General features: G+C 35.0%; 1 protein-coding gene across 1 annotated transcript; it reads right to left on the bottom strand.

Moving 5' to 3' along the window:
* Positions 1-5,449: 5,449 nt before the first annotated feature.
* On the bottom strand, positions 5,450-6,800 carry LOC134663379 (uncharacterized). Its single transcript, XM_063519742.1, is given in 1 exon segment — positions 5,450-6,800. A coding segment is annotated over 1 exon segment (1,251 nt). The 3' UTR covers positions 5,450-5,549.
* Between the last annotated feature and the right edge of the window lie 11,218 nt (positions 6,801-18,018).

Below are 18,018 nucleotides of genomic sequence, written 5' to 3' on the forward strand. Positions count from 1 at the left end.
ATAATCTAGTTCCTTTTTATCCTATTCAGTTCACACACATTGTTCGTGGGTAATAAGGCCTACAAAATTTCCCTTTAGGCCTTATTATCCTTTATCTGGAATTAATTACGCCTTAAATTTAAAATGGTATACAGGATGGAAAGATAAGTCGGGCCCTGGAGGGAGCCTTAAATCCTTAAGCTGGCTCATTTTACTTAAAAGAGACATTCCTTTATTTTTAAAAAGAAACAAAACTGCATTAAAAGTATTTTTCTTTTTTTATTCAAACTGGCTTGTCAAACGAAATCTTAAGTACTAAATATTAGATTTTATGGATATTTTGTACAACAGACGAGTGTAAGACCTAATGTTTCTTGGAGAAATGTTATCATTAACATTAACTGTATCGACTAGTAGAATAAACTTGCGAGTTTTTATTTTTTGGAATTTTTAGTCGGTTCGAGTCCCGGGCGAGGCAAGCGAGTTTTTAGAAAATCTTTGAATGCAGTTTTGTTTCTTTTTAAAAATAAGGTATAATTAAGGTAATTTCCCTCCAGGGCCCGACTTATCTTTCCACCCTGTATAGTAAATTAAGGCCTAGATTCATTTGATTGTTGGCATTTTGTTTTATAGTTTCATGTGATCCACGATGACGCGCTGCTTTGGTAAATCTAACCTTTAATAACATGGCAATACAAGTCAAGGCACGCGTTTTCGTGAATGACACGATCTATACTTTGCATTTGTAATAGGTACAAGATTGTAATATAGAGTGTTTGTTACCAAACTTACTAAAACAATCGATTCCAGGTATAAGACAATTTATTCTCAGAAGAATATACATACCTATACAAACTTCACTTTTAGAATTGATTTAAATTGTACTACATCGCAAAAGCTTAGTTTGTGTTTCGTAACGATAATTGTGTTAATACCTTACCTACCTTACGATGCTCCGCAAACTCCTGCATCTTTTAATACCACTGCCTTTTGTTATCGTTGTAACTTTTGAAAATGTACAGTCTCCCACGAAAACGATCTGATAAACATTTTTAATGTTATAAACCTACAGAGTTGGGATGTTTAGTGGCATTAGGGTGAACAATGAAGCAGTGGATTTGTTGTTTTAAATATTTTTGGCGTGATAACGTCTTATAAATCGATGAACACCGGTCACGTTGTGGCCAAATCTCCATGATAACGTTGTGGACAGATTTCCATGGTAACGTTACGGCCACGTTTTCTTATGACGTTATCACGCAAAATTATCGTCCGTATACTGACTTTACAGACAACCATTTTTTGATGAAATAAATTAATGAATTATTCATAAAAGTAAAAAATAAATAATATTGCTAAAATTTTCATGTCTTGAACAACTTGCGATTGGAATCAACAATTCAAAATCTTGCGTATTATTACTTCATATGATGTCATACGGTTGTCAATATTATGGAAAGCCTATACTATATAATAGCAATCTGTTCCTTATTAGCTGGAGTTATACGGATTCACAATTTATGAAAAATCCATGTATGTGTCGAATATGATCTCTCTACGTGCACCGATGTTAGCGTAGCATAATGTTAAATAAGTTATTTCCAAACAAAATATAAAACCGAACAAAGAACGTGCAAATTTATTCTAAGACACGTGTGACAGACAAAGAGCATATAATCACACGTGACAGAAAAAGTTGGTAACCGCATTGACATATTAGAATTAAGAAAAATATAAAATACGATCCAGTAAGGCTGTCGCTCATACTACTTTATACGGGCCCGACACTATCATGAATGACAAGACTTATCATAACATGACGACCGGTCTGGCCTAGTGGGTAGTGACCCTGCCTATGAAGCCGATGGTCCCGGGTTCGAATCCTGGTAAGGGCATTTATTTGTATGATGATACAGATATTTGTTCCCGAGTCATGGTTGTTTTCTATGTATTTAAGTATTTATATATATCGTTGTCTGAGTACCCACAACACAAGCCTTCTTGAGTTTACCGTGGGGCTTAGTCAATTTGTGTAAAAAATGTCCTATAATAAAAAAAAAAAAACATGCCAACGTTTGGTCCAGTTCGGTCATGACATTACAAAATCTCCTCAGTGAGGAGGCCTCAAACACTTATCAGTATTTTACAGTACTGCTTACAGCTATTTAATTGTTATTTTAACTACTATTCTTGAATGCTGGGCCTTGTTACCCGTCGGGCCTTATATTCCTCACCTAACTTTAACCTTAAATTTCTCTGTTGCCTTTAAGAAGAAAAATAGGAAAAGCCTGATTCGTTGTAGTCCAGTTATCTGGCTTTCGAAATCACTCGGTTTTATGGCTTGAGCATCGATTTTTTTATATAAATTTTACTAAACGCTGACACTCGTTCATCTCATTTTAGGTACAACTTTGCATAAGTGTATTTATTATATTGTAAAAGATTTCAGATTTTCAAGGGTGATTCGTTGTAAACACACTCTTTGGGACAATAATGACATTTATTATAAATTTTTTTATCAAGAGATGTGAACGCTAGCGACTAAACGGTGACTGCCTTTTCCGCTGATTTTGCTCGACACAAACGATTTATAAACGGCAACTAAGCCACTAGTATTGGGTTGCCTATAATCATTTTTCCGTGAATGTACTCGTAAACCTCTATCCGTTAGTATGCGATTCATTAATGGACGCACCATCGGGACACGGTTCTTTAACACGTAATGTTAATAATCAGTGAACATCTTTAATTACGCTCAAATGCTTAAGTTTCAGTACAGGTTTTCATATGAGCTGTACTTTTAATTGTTAGTACAATCGGCATCAAATAGATAGTGATGGCCAAAGTGACCAAATATAGCTATAGGATCTAAATGTGGACGAATAAGGTCAGGTGAAGCATATAAGGCCCACCTTTATTTTAACTGAAATAGTTCTATTAATAATCAGGATATTATTAACAAATCAATTCAATATAGATTTCTCATTTGTTCATGTTTCTTCACATACCAAAATAGTTATATAAATATTCCAGCGCTTTTGAAAAATACACGTTTTATAAAAAAAACCGGGCAAGTGCGAGTCGGACTCGCGCACGAAGGGTTCCGTACCATAATGCAAAAAAAAAGCAAAAAAAAAAACGGTCACCCATCCAAGTACTGACCACTCCCGACGTTGCATAACTTTGGTCTAAAATCACGTTTGTTGTATGGGAGCCCCATTTAAATCTTTATTTTATTCTGTTTTTAGTATTTGTTGTTATAGCGGCAACAGAAATATATCATCTGTGAAAATTTCAACTGTCTAGCTATCACGGTTCGTGAGATACAGCCTGGTGACAGACAGACGGACGGACGGACGGACGGACAGCGAAGTCTTAGTAATAGGGTCCCTTAGTAAAAGGGTAAACCTTTGGGTACGGAACCCTAAAAACCATACCATGTTGGTTCGGAACCGGGCCTTGTTACTTGCACTGACAGTTGAACACTGACTTGAACAGAAGTTCAAGAATAACAGAAAATATTACCGGGCCTTATTAGCTTTTATCATGAATTAATTTCATCTTCAATTTAAAATGGTCTATAGTAAAATACGGCCTACATGAGTCATGGAAAAACAAATTGTATTTTATTTAGAAAGTACTTATATGTTGTTCATAATCTTCAGTAAGCTGACTTCTAAGAGTCTATCTATTATAATTAATGTAGATTGACAGTTTACTTAGCAAATTGTACTTTTATACCTTTAGGTTTTATGTCGGAAGTATTTCAGCCAATTTGTACTGAAACAAGCATTTGAGCGTAATTAATGATGTTTACTGATTGTTAATCTTAAATATACCTATTATGTAGGGCACTTAAATTATTTTAGCGGACCGAGCGGATATGTATGTTTGTAGACCACTTATTTATTTAAATAATTAAATTGTAATTCATTCAAAAAAAGGTTATTAAATGAGGGATATAGATACCTCACCTACCTTATTACAAAGCATTACAAAAATGTCCAAAGGCCAAAGCCACGCTGATAAGACATAAGACCTCATAAATACCTATAAATAAACGTTCACTGAAAAAACTTTAAGGCATTTTTGATAAGTAATTATTTTTCGTTACCTACTGAGTTATCGTTTTGCACCGAATATCAATGAAATAAAAGCACGTTGTTATTTGATAGATACATTTATATAAACATCGTCACATGGAACCAATATAGGTACTCGTAAACCATACCACTGCGATGGAAATATCGTTCTTTCAACTGATAATATAGCCACAAAAACACGCTGAGACTGCAGGTCGAGTCTTGGTTTCAATTTCTTGATGATATATCATTGAATTAACTTTCAAAGCACGTGATAGCTCTCAGAATAGCAACAAAACTGGTTGAAACTAAAAAATTTATTGCTGATATTATGTGAACAACATTGCTTCGTCTTCATAAATAAAATTTTAATAATTTATATTGTTTACGTTAAAATGTGAAGAAATTTGTTGATAAATTGTCTATCTAGTATATTGACATTATGTCATATATGTTTTTAAAATGACGTAATATGAATGCCAGCACAATGAAAATTTATTCCAATAAGATAAAACAAATCTTCAAACTTTTTTAATTTTTAGTGAATTAGGAAGAAACTAATTACGCTGATTTGGTTGTGTTCGTATATATTTTAAATAATTTGTTATATTTTTAAAGTATTATGACTTATGAATAAAAACAAATCAAAATTTTAATGACTCTGGATCTCCGTGTGACATTATTCATTTACCCTATTTATTTTGAACACAGTTTTTCACTGGTATCATCATTCGTATACGGACATGAATTTCTGTCAATATATATGCCAAATTGAAAAGTCAATTTGGAAAAAGCATGTACGCGTCCGCTTCCAACGGCCCACAGCGGGCATCTGAGGAGAAGGAGAATTTGACAGATATGGCGGATGTATGGAAATTTTACGAAAGTTTACGTTTACGATTGAATTTCTCTGTAGCCTTTAAGAGGAAAAATAGGAAAAGCCTGATTCGTTGTAGTCTAGTTCTCTGGCTTTCGAAATCACTCGATTTTGTAGCATGAGCATCGATTTTTTTATACAAATTTTACTAAACGCTGACACTCGTTCATCACGTTTTAGGTACAACTTTGCATGAGTGTATTTATTATATTGTAAAAGATTTCAAATTTTCAAGGATGATTCGTTGTAAACACACTCTTTGGGATAATAATGATATTTATTATAATTTTTTTTATCAAGCGATGTGGACGCTAGCGACTAAACGGTGACTGCCTTTTTCGCTGATTTTGCACGACGCAGTCTTAAAAATAGTTACAAGGCAAGAATTGCATTTCGATAGGTTTACAGGTTAGTAGGGCAAGTTAAACATAAGGTTGATGGGTAAATAAAGCACTTATTGATGACAGTTTTATACAAACATTAAATACTTAGGTATGAAAAACATTATCGATCTATACGTCGATTACGAATGATAATAACTACAAACCAATTAATTAGGTATACTTAGACAAACAATTAAAATTAACAGATAATCTTTTAACATGTACTTATTAGTCCTCCCCATAATCAATCGAGTTTATGTACCGTCGTTCGGCCATTTTCCTGACGGGACAGTCAGGGTCCCCAGTTATATGGCCATTGGGTTTTTTGAAGAGACTACATGATGCGCATTTGGGATATTCTGATTTAAATAGGCAATCCTTGTCCGAGTGGCCTAGATTACTGCAATGTCCACAGGTGGGCTCCGATTGCTTGCATGTTTTGGCAGCATGGCCGTAAAGATGGCACTTGAAACACTTTGTAACAGTTGTGAAGTCTCTGACAGGACACGATGACCAATTGATGAAAGCTCAGTTCTGAGATATGAGAGCTCATCGTATGTAGGCTGGAACTTCTATCACGTAGTTACAGGACTCTGCATCTTTCTTACCCGACTTATGGCTTAATTTGATAGATGCTAAGAAATTTTCCCGAGTTAGGTCTGGAAACTTGTCGGCTATATTCTGTTCATATATACAACTGTAGACCTCTTGTTCCCGTAGAGCCGATGGTACGCCTATTATTACAACTCTGGGCCTGCGCTTGAAGGGTTCATCGATGGTGAGATTCAGGGATGTGTTTTTAAATGTCAATTTCAATTTTTCTATGTCGTCCTTAGTATCAGTGCTGATGATAACACCGCCATTTTTAACTTTACGCAGCGCTCTTACGTGCAGTTTCATTTCTTCAGGATTAATAATTTTTTGTACTAGGTTTTTCGTTTCCTCGCTTGACTTCGACTGATCTTTAGGATAAATTGCGACTGAGCTCAAATTATTAGGACGAATTTCGTTTTTGTTACTAGTTTTCACCATATCGGCAAAAGAAAGTGCGTGTGTGGCCGGTCTGTTAGTGTTATCGATACTATCCTTTAGGGCTCGTAAACTGTCTGATAGGTCTTGTTTTCCTTGAAGCGTCTGAAGAGTGCAGTGGTTAACGAGTGCCTTTGCTTTAAGGCCTTGGTAAAGAACTGCCAAGTTTGCGGAACCGTGGGAAACCTTTCGGCAAAGATTGTGGATCCTGAGTTTTTGGTCGGAGTTCAATTTGCCTTCCGTCGATATGCTGCAGATTTCACTAAGAGATTTATCTATAGTGCTCATCCAGTTCTGAATTTCTGATGTTGGTACCGGGTCTAGACTAGTCTGGTCTTTTGCGCTCGTTGGTTGTGCATTTTCATTTCCGGTATTCGGTGGTACTGGTGTTGATGGCGGGGAACGCTGAATCTTGGAACTTCTTCCAAACGGGCTGTTATTAGCACTCATATTGATTGAAGTTGTTTAAACACTTGCACTACACAAGCAAAGAACATCGCATGACACAGTTTGTCAGTATCGAGGTCAATGCATATTGCACACGATTTTAATTTGTATATTATTTAATTATAATTTCAACACGTCTGTTCGCATCGGCGGTCGAATGCTAAAAAAAAAAAATTATATATCTACATAAGCAATAAAATTCATACAGCTAGTACAAATCAAAAGGGCTCGTTGGTAACTCGACAGGACTATAGTTACCTGATTTTACGGTAATTATTCTGTGGCTGTATCCTAATTATCATAGGGCTTTGGTGAATGTCTTCGGTAACCGGCATCTGTTAGCCACCCCATTATCCGAGCCGTAAATCGTACAGACAGACAAACGGCGACTGTAATTATTAATGTGGCTGACATTACTCCGGGCTGTACAGTCAACGCCGTTAATAAAGGGTGACTTATAGAGACCGGAGTATTGGTGGGTGTATTGAACTGTCATAATGGCTTTATTTATCAATTTGACAGCTGTAGGTTAAATACTTAAGTTAAGCCCCGTGTATATATAGGTGTGTGTGAGTGTGTGTGTGCGTGTGTATAATAGGGTATTATACTGTATTAAAAATAAATTATTTTACACCGTGCATGAAATAAAGCACCAGATAATTATTAGAAAAACACAGATAGGAGTTATTTTTAATCACAGGTTTTATTTAATATATCGGATAGAAATATAAAAAGTAGGTGAGTTGACCGTGACGTCACGATGTAATGTTTCATATAAATTCCATATTAACATATCGTTTTGACAGTTCTAAAAAAGTAACTGATTTGACTAGTAGGAAAATACCCTATTTACAATAACGGTTATTACTTTTTAACCGACTTCCAAATCCCAAAGGAGGAAGGTTATCAATTCGGTTGTATGTTTTTTATTTTTTTTTAACACAACAACTCGTAAAGGCTCACTTTATTTTTTTTTAACTCATGAGAAAGGTTGCATTAAATTTTTATCCACAAGAATGGCAAAGTTATTTGATGTTTTTTAGTTGTTTGTTGGTTAGTGCAATTTAATTCGATTTGATATTTAATGTTTTATATTTTTATTTTATTTTCCACTGTCCATCGGTAAACCTTATTACAAAAGGCATAAGGTCCACCGATGGACAGTTAAGACTGTTACTGTTTACTGGACAAATAACTAATAAGGAATGTCTATCCGTATCCGACTAATATTTCATTCACACGCAAAAGGGGCCATTGATTAGTTTTCAACCTATAATTAATTCGGCAGACTAATAATTAATATTTATCTGTAATACGTAGTTCCATACGGATTTCCTAGCCATTGCACAACGAACAACCGATAATGGATTGAATCTGAATTATCAATTCGAGGGTAATCGCTCCTTCAATTAGTAAGAGACAAGTAAAATAAGACTGACAATATCTGACTGATGGCGGCTTATTACTATTAGTACCATCGCGCATACTGTTAACTGTACATCGGTGGACCTTTTGCTTTTTGTAATAAGGTCCACCGATGTACAGTTAGGAGTGTTGCCGTTTGTACAAATCAAGTACCAATATCCTCATCTATAGATATAATAAAAAAAAACCAAAACGTAATGAGCGGTTGCCTGAGAGCATGACGTGTTACCTATTTCGCTAAATATTTCGGGCGCGCTTGGTTCACGCCTTATACGCCATTTCGTAAGCTCTCTGTGATGGCTCCTCTACACGATGGGCCAACGCCGGCCACTCCAAGGGACGCAGCTATGTGGTAGAATGAGATAGAAATGTCACTTGCTCCCTCTAACGCATAAATGCGTCCCTTGGAGTGGCCGGCGTTGGCCCATCGTGTAGAGGAGCCATGACAATTTTTATGTGCTTAACCTTGCTAGCCGTCTTTCAAACAGGCTAGGCTATATATTAGAGTAAAATGGTAATACTTACTCATATTACTTTCTCACTCTACATCTCCATTCTTATTCTTGAAACCTGGACCGTGAGTATGATAGGCTATGGGTATCGGACGATGTAGTATGATATTGACCATCTTTATTATTTAATTGTCTTTAGCAATACCAATCGATATGCGAATGTGTCTTTTGCGTTATAATAGCGTGAATAGAAATAATAACACATTAGAATGAGAAATAATTACATACTCGTACAAGTGTATCGGATTTCGGGTGAGTGCAGTCACCATCGGATATAATGGAGCGGCCAAGGCGCTCACAAATATCTGAACACGCCTCTATTGTCAAGGCGCTAGAGTGCGTTTTCAGATATTTTCGAGCACCTCGGCCGCTCCGATATATCTGATGGCGACTGTACAATGCATTCTACGAACCATTAATTTTACTTTTAAGCAATGCAGAAGTTGCAATAACGTTCTTAACCTATTATCTGTGTAACGGTTACATTGTATTGTATTGCGGTGGTAGTGTGTATTGGTTGTAGGTATTTATGTATGGCCCACTAGTTGCCTGAAATAACAATTTTCATTTCATTTTATTGTAAGGGTTCTTAAAATTATGCAAGTGTTCAGAAGTCATGCTCATGCTCGCTGGCTTGTTCATCTTTTTTTTAAAGTTCTCTTTATAAATGTTTTAGATTCTTAAAACCTGCAGTCACCTGCAATAATATGTTGCACAACGAAGGCGCAAAAATATATGACGCGCTCTTATTGCGCTACACATAAGAGGGTCTATTGTTTCCCAAATAGTTTTAAGTCATAATATATTGTTTGTCCGAATTTTCGTTAGTCATAATTGGTTTTTCTCAGAATCGCGTAACTTTTCAGGATTGCCATAAAACAAACCTAACCTATCTATAGAACCTTACGAAAATCCTGAAAAGTTAACGGTTTCACTTTTATGACTAACGATAATATGACAAACAATACATTATGACTAAAAATAATTTTAACAACGTATTCCTGATCATATTTAAAGACAAAAATGTCCTATAAACTTTTTTGAAATTCGCCTAGTTTCAGAGATAATATTAATTAAAAAAAAAACAAGTTTTTACTGTTACTGTCAGTAAGTAAGTCAGTAAGAGGCCCAGAGATGGGCATTAATCGATTAACTTTTTAGTTAACTAATCAATCGATTAAAAATATCAATCGTCATTTTTTAATCGCGATTAATTTAGTTGCGATTAAATTAGTTGTGAGAATGTACAACTAACAACTAAATTAGTTTTAGTTTCAATCGACTAAATTTCACGGTTAAATCTATATTAAAACTATGTCACTACCCTTGCCATCTTCAGCATCTGTCGAGAGAGTTTTTTCATATGCCACAATGATGAATCTCCCTAAATAAAATAGGCTCTTAGATCATCTATTTGAAGAAAGAGTAGTATTGAAAACGAACTTAAAAAAGTAAACATATTCTATAGATTATTTTACTCGTGTTGTATTTGTTGTGAGTACTCTAATTTTTAAGTACATTTATATGATTATATTTATGAGCAAATTTTGATTATGTAGTTTATTATATGCAGAGCTTGATATATTGTATTGAATGTTATACTTTATATATAATGGGTAAAGAAAGTACATAGTAAAAAAATATTTACCAATGATTATATCCTTTATTTTTAAACCTATCACAATATTGGAAATGTGTCTGTTTTATTAATTATAAACATTTTTTTTATATTACTCACTGATTAAATTTATATTACTTATATTACTCACTGATTAAATAATAAGTAAATGTCACAAATGCAAAACATACTTCGCAAATTTTAATTGAGCATGCATAATGTTATGATGTATGTACAAACATGTTGATTATTTATAAGCTTTTTTGATTTTTTGATACTTTTTGCTTTGAATGTTTCATATACAAAGTTTGATTTATTATAACTGTGTTTTTTAATGTTTTATATCATAACATATGATATGAACATTTTATCGTATATAGAACGTTGATTTGATATTTTTTTTATTTTAATTATTATTTTTACGATTGACATTGATTAACAACAAAATACAAAGTTTTATTTATAAAATTGTGTTTTAAGTGTCAATGCACAAAGTACCCAATCTTTATTTACCCTTAGATAAGAGAAATTTTACACTCCATAAAAATGGTCAAAATATCGCAAGTAACACATGTGCTATTTCATTTTTATACATGCGTTAATAAGTCTTAATCTGCTGGCTGTCAACATAGCCATACCGAGGTTTTCCATTTAATTTGCTTCTAACATTAGTCGCGGAAAAAATAGTCTAACTAATTAGTCGATTACAAAAATTAGTTGTCCGTAATCAATCGGCAACTAATTTAGTTGCAACTAAATTAGTTGCACTCTATACAACTACGATTGATCAGTCGTCGTTTTCAATCGTCAGTCGCAATTAATTCTTTTAGTCTTAATCGTTAATCGTTAGTCGATTACATTTTGCCCATCTCGTTACATAATGTAAAAGGCCTTTTTGATGGTGATGTTGCTGCTATGGGACGTAGTCTAAATATTCTTATTTATAGATGTCAAAAAGTGACAAGTAACACTTTGCAAAAAGTAGGTATTAAAAAAAAACAAATGGAAGTGAAGAGTTTACCAATAGGTAACATTAATTTTTTTGTACAAATACATTCAATTAATTGAAAAAAAAAACATAACAAAATAAAATATTTTTTTCGCGAAATTGACCTATACTCATATTATACATTTTTTCTTTCTTTTGACCTGAGAAATGCGTGGTTAAAATTATTGGGTTTCCTCATGTTACACCGTGTCTGAATTGCCGTGCAGCGATAAGCTTGTAACTATAGCCATAAGCGTAAAGCATTGGCCGACTAAACCCCACTTGAGTGACAAAGCGTTGCAACAACAATAATTCGTCAGGGAAGCAGTGGCCATTGATGACATTAATTAAAAAAATATATTGCTTTATGCTATTGTCTGTCGGGTGTGGCCCGTATCACGAGCAAATAATTTAAACATTGATTGTACTCCTTAAACGGTGACACTTTTGTTCAACAACTTTTAAAAATTATGAAGTATTTAGACTCCCTATGTTTTATACAAAGTAAATTATTATCTTCAATGGATGCCATCGCAACGCCATATCATTGTGATTGACGCTGCTTGTCACGCCTTAAACATAACAAAATTCGCAATAGGTACATTGCGTCTTAGAATAAACTTTAAAGTGTATTAAAAGTCAAACCACAAGCCTACAATTAAATTTTTTGCTCATATTACAGGCCACACCCGGTATAACTATATCGTGGATTAGCGAAGCAATATTATTTTTAATTAAAAAATAATATTGCTTAATGATAATGACATTTGTCTTGACGTAGTTTTGGATTTACGATAACAACAGAACTCTGCATTCTGAAAAATATACTAATTTAATACCCAATTATTATCACAACTTCCATTCCTAATCTGACCCACAAATGCAACAGCAAAAAAACTGCAACCCGACTGTCAAAACTATCAATTAATTACCCGAATCGATCAAGATTAAAAATAAAAATTAGATAAAAAACTAATCCTTCCAGGATCAGCAGAGGTCTCGAATACCAATCAGCCATCATATTCTAGCCGGTCGAGGTACCCCAGACCATTGCTGATGATAGCCAGCCGCCGAAATTACGGGCTGCTTGTGCGTATCGTGTGTTTTCGCGCTTATCAGATAAGATTGTAATTACTATCATTAGTTGTATTCCGTTCCCATTAGTATTTGGATGCTTGCGTGGTTCAGTTGCGTCGCGACCATAGACTAGGAATCCTCTAGACCGAGTTTAGAGCAATTATTTCATGCAACCGATGATGCCAAAAATGCGGGGGTGCGCGGGACGAGGTGAGCGAAGTCCCGTGCCGTGATTGGTTCGCTCAAAGACACAGGTGTCACACAAAGACATTTTCGACTCGAACATGGAGTAAAATTACCGTATGCGTGGCAGAGGGGGTAGCGCGACTATGCTAAGTCTGGTGGATGTTTTGTCTGTGGTCGCGACACACTATCATATACACTCGTCGAGAGCATCTCGCCAAGTCTCTGCACCGCTCGGACCAAATCGGAAAACGGCGAGACGAGACGAGGAGGTCTCCCTCCTCGTCACACAGTTAACAGTCACCATCGGTTTCTCAGGTAGGGTCACTTTTACAATACAATACAATACTCTTTATTGCACGCCTCACATACACGTAGTTTACAATAAATGGACAATAACATAAACAAAGACAATAGAGGTAACAACAGGCGGTCTTATCGCTTTTTTATGTTTGCATGTTCGAATTGGCTTGTAATGCTGGTACAGCCACACTCGTTCTTGGCGTGTCTCGGGGCGTCTCGACGAGTGTGTACAGCCACAGCCAGCATTACAAGCCAATTCGAACATGCAGACATAAAAGTGACCCTACCTGAGAAACCGATGGTCTCACAACTAAGGAACTTGTGAGAGTTGTGAGTAGGGAATGCAAATCGGTTATTTTTGTATGGAAATAATCGGTTTTTAACCGAATCCGCGGTTATTTCCATACAAAAAATAAACGATTTGCATTCCCTACTCACAACTCTCACAGGTCAGTTATTTATAACTTACGCTATGGATGTCCAATTTAGCCAGAATCCTAAATGGCTCAACAATCATAGAGCGTGACAGTACCTACAGTCAAGTGTAATATGGGTGCATTCATCATACTCAAAAATATTTTCCATAGCTCTTATGTCACCGAATTAAGAACTATGGGACATATTTTTGAGTACCTAAGTTATATGCACCCATATTTTTACACTTGACTGTATATAGTTCACACGCAACGCAGAGACCTTTATCTAAGCAAGTTCTCCTTGTCTGAAGTAAGTTTGAAAGTATGTGTTTGCAAGAAAAAACAATTATTTAACTCCTTCCTGCCCATAAAATTATCAGTCCCTAATTTACACATACATATTCGTATGTATACACACTTAAACTTGTAAGACACACCTTTATGCTTCAAGTGCACTCCACAGAGTCTAGCACCCTCCAGAAGAGAGTTTCCAAGTGCCCCCCATACCTCCATATAAACGACATACTTCTATAATGACATAAAACCATTTTTACCCCATGCAAAATTAGACTTTACTACAATATTCCAAAGTTGAAATTCGATTGAACGATTTGAGAGACTTGTGTGGTTTTGGAGTTGCGTTGGGAGTCGCGTTCGAAACAAATGAATAAAGTTATCTATTTCAGTTAGGTGGAGCTAGTTGTCAGTGATTAGTTTTCAGAGTGTCAAGTGTTTCATATGAGCGTAGTGATGAGAATAGTAGGGAGGTTGGGATTATAAATTGATTAAAATAAATGAAAAGAGGGAAGGGATTTACTACTACAGCTATTTATTTAGTAGAACAGACTTTGAAGCGTTTAAAAAGACACCTAGTTTATTTTTAAAGTAACTTTACGATTTTGACTGCAGAGGGGTTACCGCGAAAACCGAAATTCACAAATTGCGGGGATCTTTCTCTTTTACTCCAATGAAGGCGTAATTAGAGTGATAGAGAAAAATGCCCGCAATTTGCGAACTTCGATGTTCGCGTTTATAGGCCAGTGGCAGTACTGCTGCACTACTATGGCGGGAAACCAGGCCTATATCACTGTCAATTTTCTTAATAAAATAAGTGAAATAAGTAGTTATATGTTCGAATCGCGACAATAAAGCGACAACGACAGCAGTAATGAAAGAATATTGACTGTAGGTAATATCTCCCATTTCCTGCTACTACAACGGCGCAGCAATTGCTGCTGCAGTAGAAATGAGAATGTAGACACGAAGAAACAGAGTTTTTCTGATTTATTTTACAACATAAGTTATTTCGATATAAGTCGGATTTTCAAGGGAACCACGAATGTAACCTAACTTTGTGGTATACATGCTGAAGAATTCTAAAAGATTACAAAAACTATAAATTTGGAAAAAAATGCATTCCGTCGGGCAGTAAGATATTTCGGGCCATCCCTATCCAGCCCCTACATTACATAAAAATACTGATATTAACATTTTATTTAATTACGCTTAAGATAAGTATACTTATTAACTCTCAGTACATTTGATACTAATCTTCAACATAAGTGCTCTTCACTATTAACTATCTTTCTCTATGTCCTCAAGTGTCCAGTATACGCCTACATAGGACTATACCTAGGCACTCGATACGGCTAGTCTAGGCAATATCCGTCATCTTGAGAAGTTGGTGCCGGTTTAGCACCGTAGAGACCTAGGTTCGAGACTGACACCGACTTTAGGGCTTAATATGTTCTTATCTAGTATTTGGGTTTTTGATTTTTTTGTGTCTATATGCTAAGTAAATTTAACGTCAGGGCAAACCAGAGAATTTGTAGGCGGAGCAACATTATGATTATATAGATAGATAGATAGAATACTCTTTATTGGCACACCTCAGTAAAAAGATACAAAAGAAAAGTAGAATTGATTATATTATACCGGGTGTGGCCTGTAATATGAGCAAAAAATTAAACTGTCGGCTGTACTCCTCATACTGACTAACATTTGTTCAGCGACTTTTAAAAATAACTTGTGGTTTGATTTTTAATACACTTTAAAGTTTATTCTAAGACGCAACGTATTGCGAATTTTGTTTTGTTTAAGGCGTGACAAGCAACGTCAATCACAATGATATGGCGTGGCGATGGCGTCCATTGAAGATAATATTTATTTTGTATGAAAAATAGGGAGTCTAAATAATTCATAATTTTTAAAAGTTGCAGAACAAAAGTGTCACCGTTTGAGGAGTACAATCTATGTTTTAATTATTTGCTCATGTTACAGGCCACACCCGGTATACAAGTATACTTATATCGGTAGGTATATCATCAAAGGCCTTTCAGTCTATTGCAGACTATACATATTCATATAAATAGGTACATACAATATACATACATACAAATACATGAGATATCAGATGAAACTTACAAAACAGAAACGCTAAGATTTCATAATTCTGCCAGCAAAGTACTCACGTAAGGATTTTTTAAATGCAAATCTATTCAGACACTGTCTAATTTTAACAGGGAGACTATTCCAAGGCCCCTACGCTTTCTGTTCTCTTTGACGGCGCAGCAACTAGTATAATTTATCTCTCCTCGCTATTTTAAAAATGCCATTTGTCAAAAAAGGACAACCATACTGTTGACAAGGTGAACTTCAAATCAAGTTTTGCCTTTTTTGATACATCCAGGCTGTGTATGTATGCGTAAAAACGTGTATGTGTGCTCTTTTAGCGCAGCGGAACGAAATAGCTATTAATTGAAGCTTCAATATCTTCGTTAAACATATACATAATTGAAATGCTAATGAATAATAAATATATTAGAATATAATAAAATATTTAAATTATTGCGGAACACATATCTTAGTAGGTATTTATGTATTTTAATTAAATATCTGAACTTTCCCTTGGTTCCCTGCTGGGGCGTGACGATAAATTTGTGATCTGATAACCACAATAAAGAATAAAAGCGTTTTTGTTCATTTTAGATATCGTCAAACCTTTGAAGTAAAATTAAAATTGTAAGAAATGTCGATAGTTTATCGATATGACTTTATCGACATGGCTATAGCAAGGTGGTGTTAAATTGTTAATCGTACACTAAACAAAAGTGGCAACAGTGACAGCTCGCTGAGACACCGTCTCTATATATATATATTATAAGTCTATGGACTATTCCAAAGGCGATATTTTATAAAACTATTTCCTGTGTATTTCTTAGTTGAGAAATCCCAGGAATTAGGACGTAAATAACTAAGTATATGGTAATGACGCATATATATACCTATTTGCCCCTTTGATATAATTCCTTGGCAGATATTCTGTAAGGCATTCTTTCTCCTATTAAGTACAAGAAAAATTCAATTCCATTCCTCCAGCAATACACTGAATGAATGAAATCTCATCTGGAACCATGTGACTCCTAATTAGCGCGGCCCGACTTGACTCACTCTGAACGACCCGGTCATTGAGTGAGCGGTGCTTCGTAGTATTCTGCCACCAACTTATTTTTACAGTCGCAATTATACAACGTACCCCTTATTGTTTATCGGTTAAAGTGCTATTTTAAATGACTTTCTGTTTTCGAACGCTAGTGTTAATTTGGTACAAATATTTTTCAGTTGCGTAAAACTGTAGTGGATCGTATTTAGTGAGCAATAAAGTCAAGTTTTGGTTAATTTTTGGTTTATAAGCGTTAGGGTTGGTTGGTAAAACATCGTGCTGAATAAGGGTAGGTGTTGCCTGCTTAAGAAATACTAGGCGTCTAAAGGATCTCCAAGGTATTATGTTTTTAAACGGAATTACGTTGAGAAGAACACTTTGTTTGTGTTTGAAATGGGAGTCTAATTGAATTTAAACTCTCTTGTTAACATGTTAACATTTTGATCATTTATCTAAAGATCTCATTTAAAACTCGTCTATTTTTATTGTAATTACTAGTACGCGAGAACTTCGTTATAAAATTATGGATTACAGCTTCAGCAGAAAATTAGAACTCAAAGCAGTCTACTTGTCTCTATCATTTTTATTGCTCTATGTAAATTTGTAAAATCGACATAAAATGTGTCGTTTCGAAGCAAAAAGTCCCACTTTATCGCAAATCTCGTCTTTATGGTAAGCAACAATGTGGGATCTTTGACTAGACTTCGACACAAATATACTTAGTCAGGAATTATGGTGCAATTTTTTAATTTTTTTTTTAGAAAAATTATTTGGTCATAATTATTATATTTTTTAAGCTAGTCCGTAGAGTCCATCTAAGCTAAATCTGCACCGACTTATTGTGACAAAGTGTGCTATTATAATTTCATAGTAATTTGACGTTCATTGTGACACTTACACACTCTGTCATCACAAAACCTGCCCTTCTGGCCTAGGGCCTCAGATCCGACTCTACGTCAACGAGGTCCAACTCTATTATCGATTTATCGTGTAAAAGAAATGGGAAATGTAACTGATTTACCTCTTACTATAGTTTAGCAAGGCCTGCAAAGGGTTGCTTGTAATTTGGACATGGGCAGAGTTAATCATTCTGTATTTTTCTTATGTTAGTAATATAATTTATAACCCAGAAAAAAGGATGAGTATAGTTTTTTATTCAACTGTTACTGACAAAATTAGTGTCCCAGACTTTACTTCTTTAATTCTTGGAAAATATTTTCACGGCTGTATAACTTTACCTGTGCCCAAAAAAAAACA

This window comes from Cydia fagiglandana, chromosome 4, assembly GCF_963556715.1.
Source record: "Cydia fagiglandana chromosome 4, ilCydFagi1.1, whole genome shotgun sequence".
NCBI classification, from domain to species: Eukaryota; Metazoa; Arthropoda; class Insecta; order Lepidoptera; family Tortricidae; genus Cydia; species Cydia fagiglandana.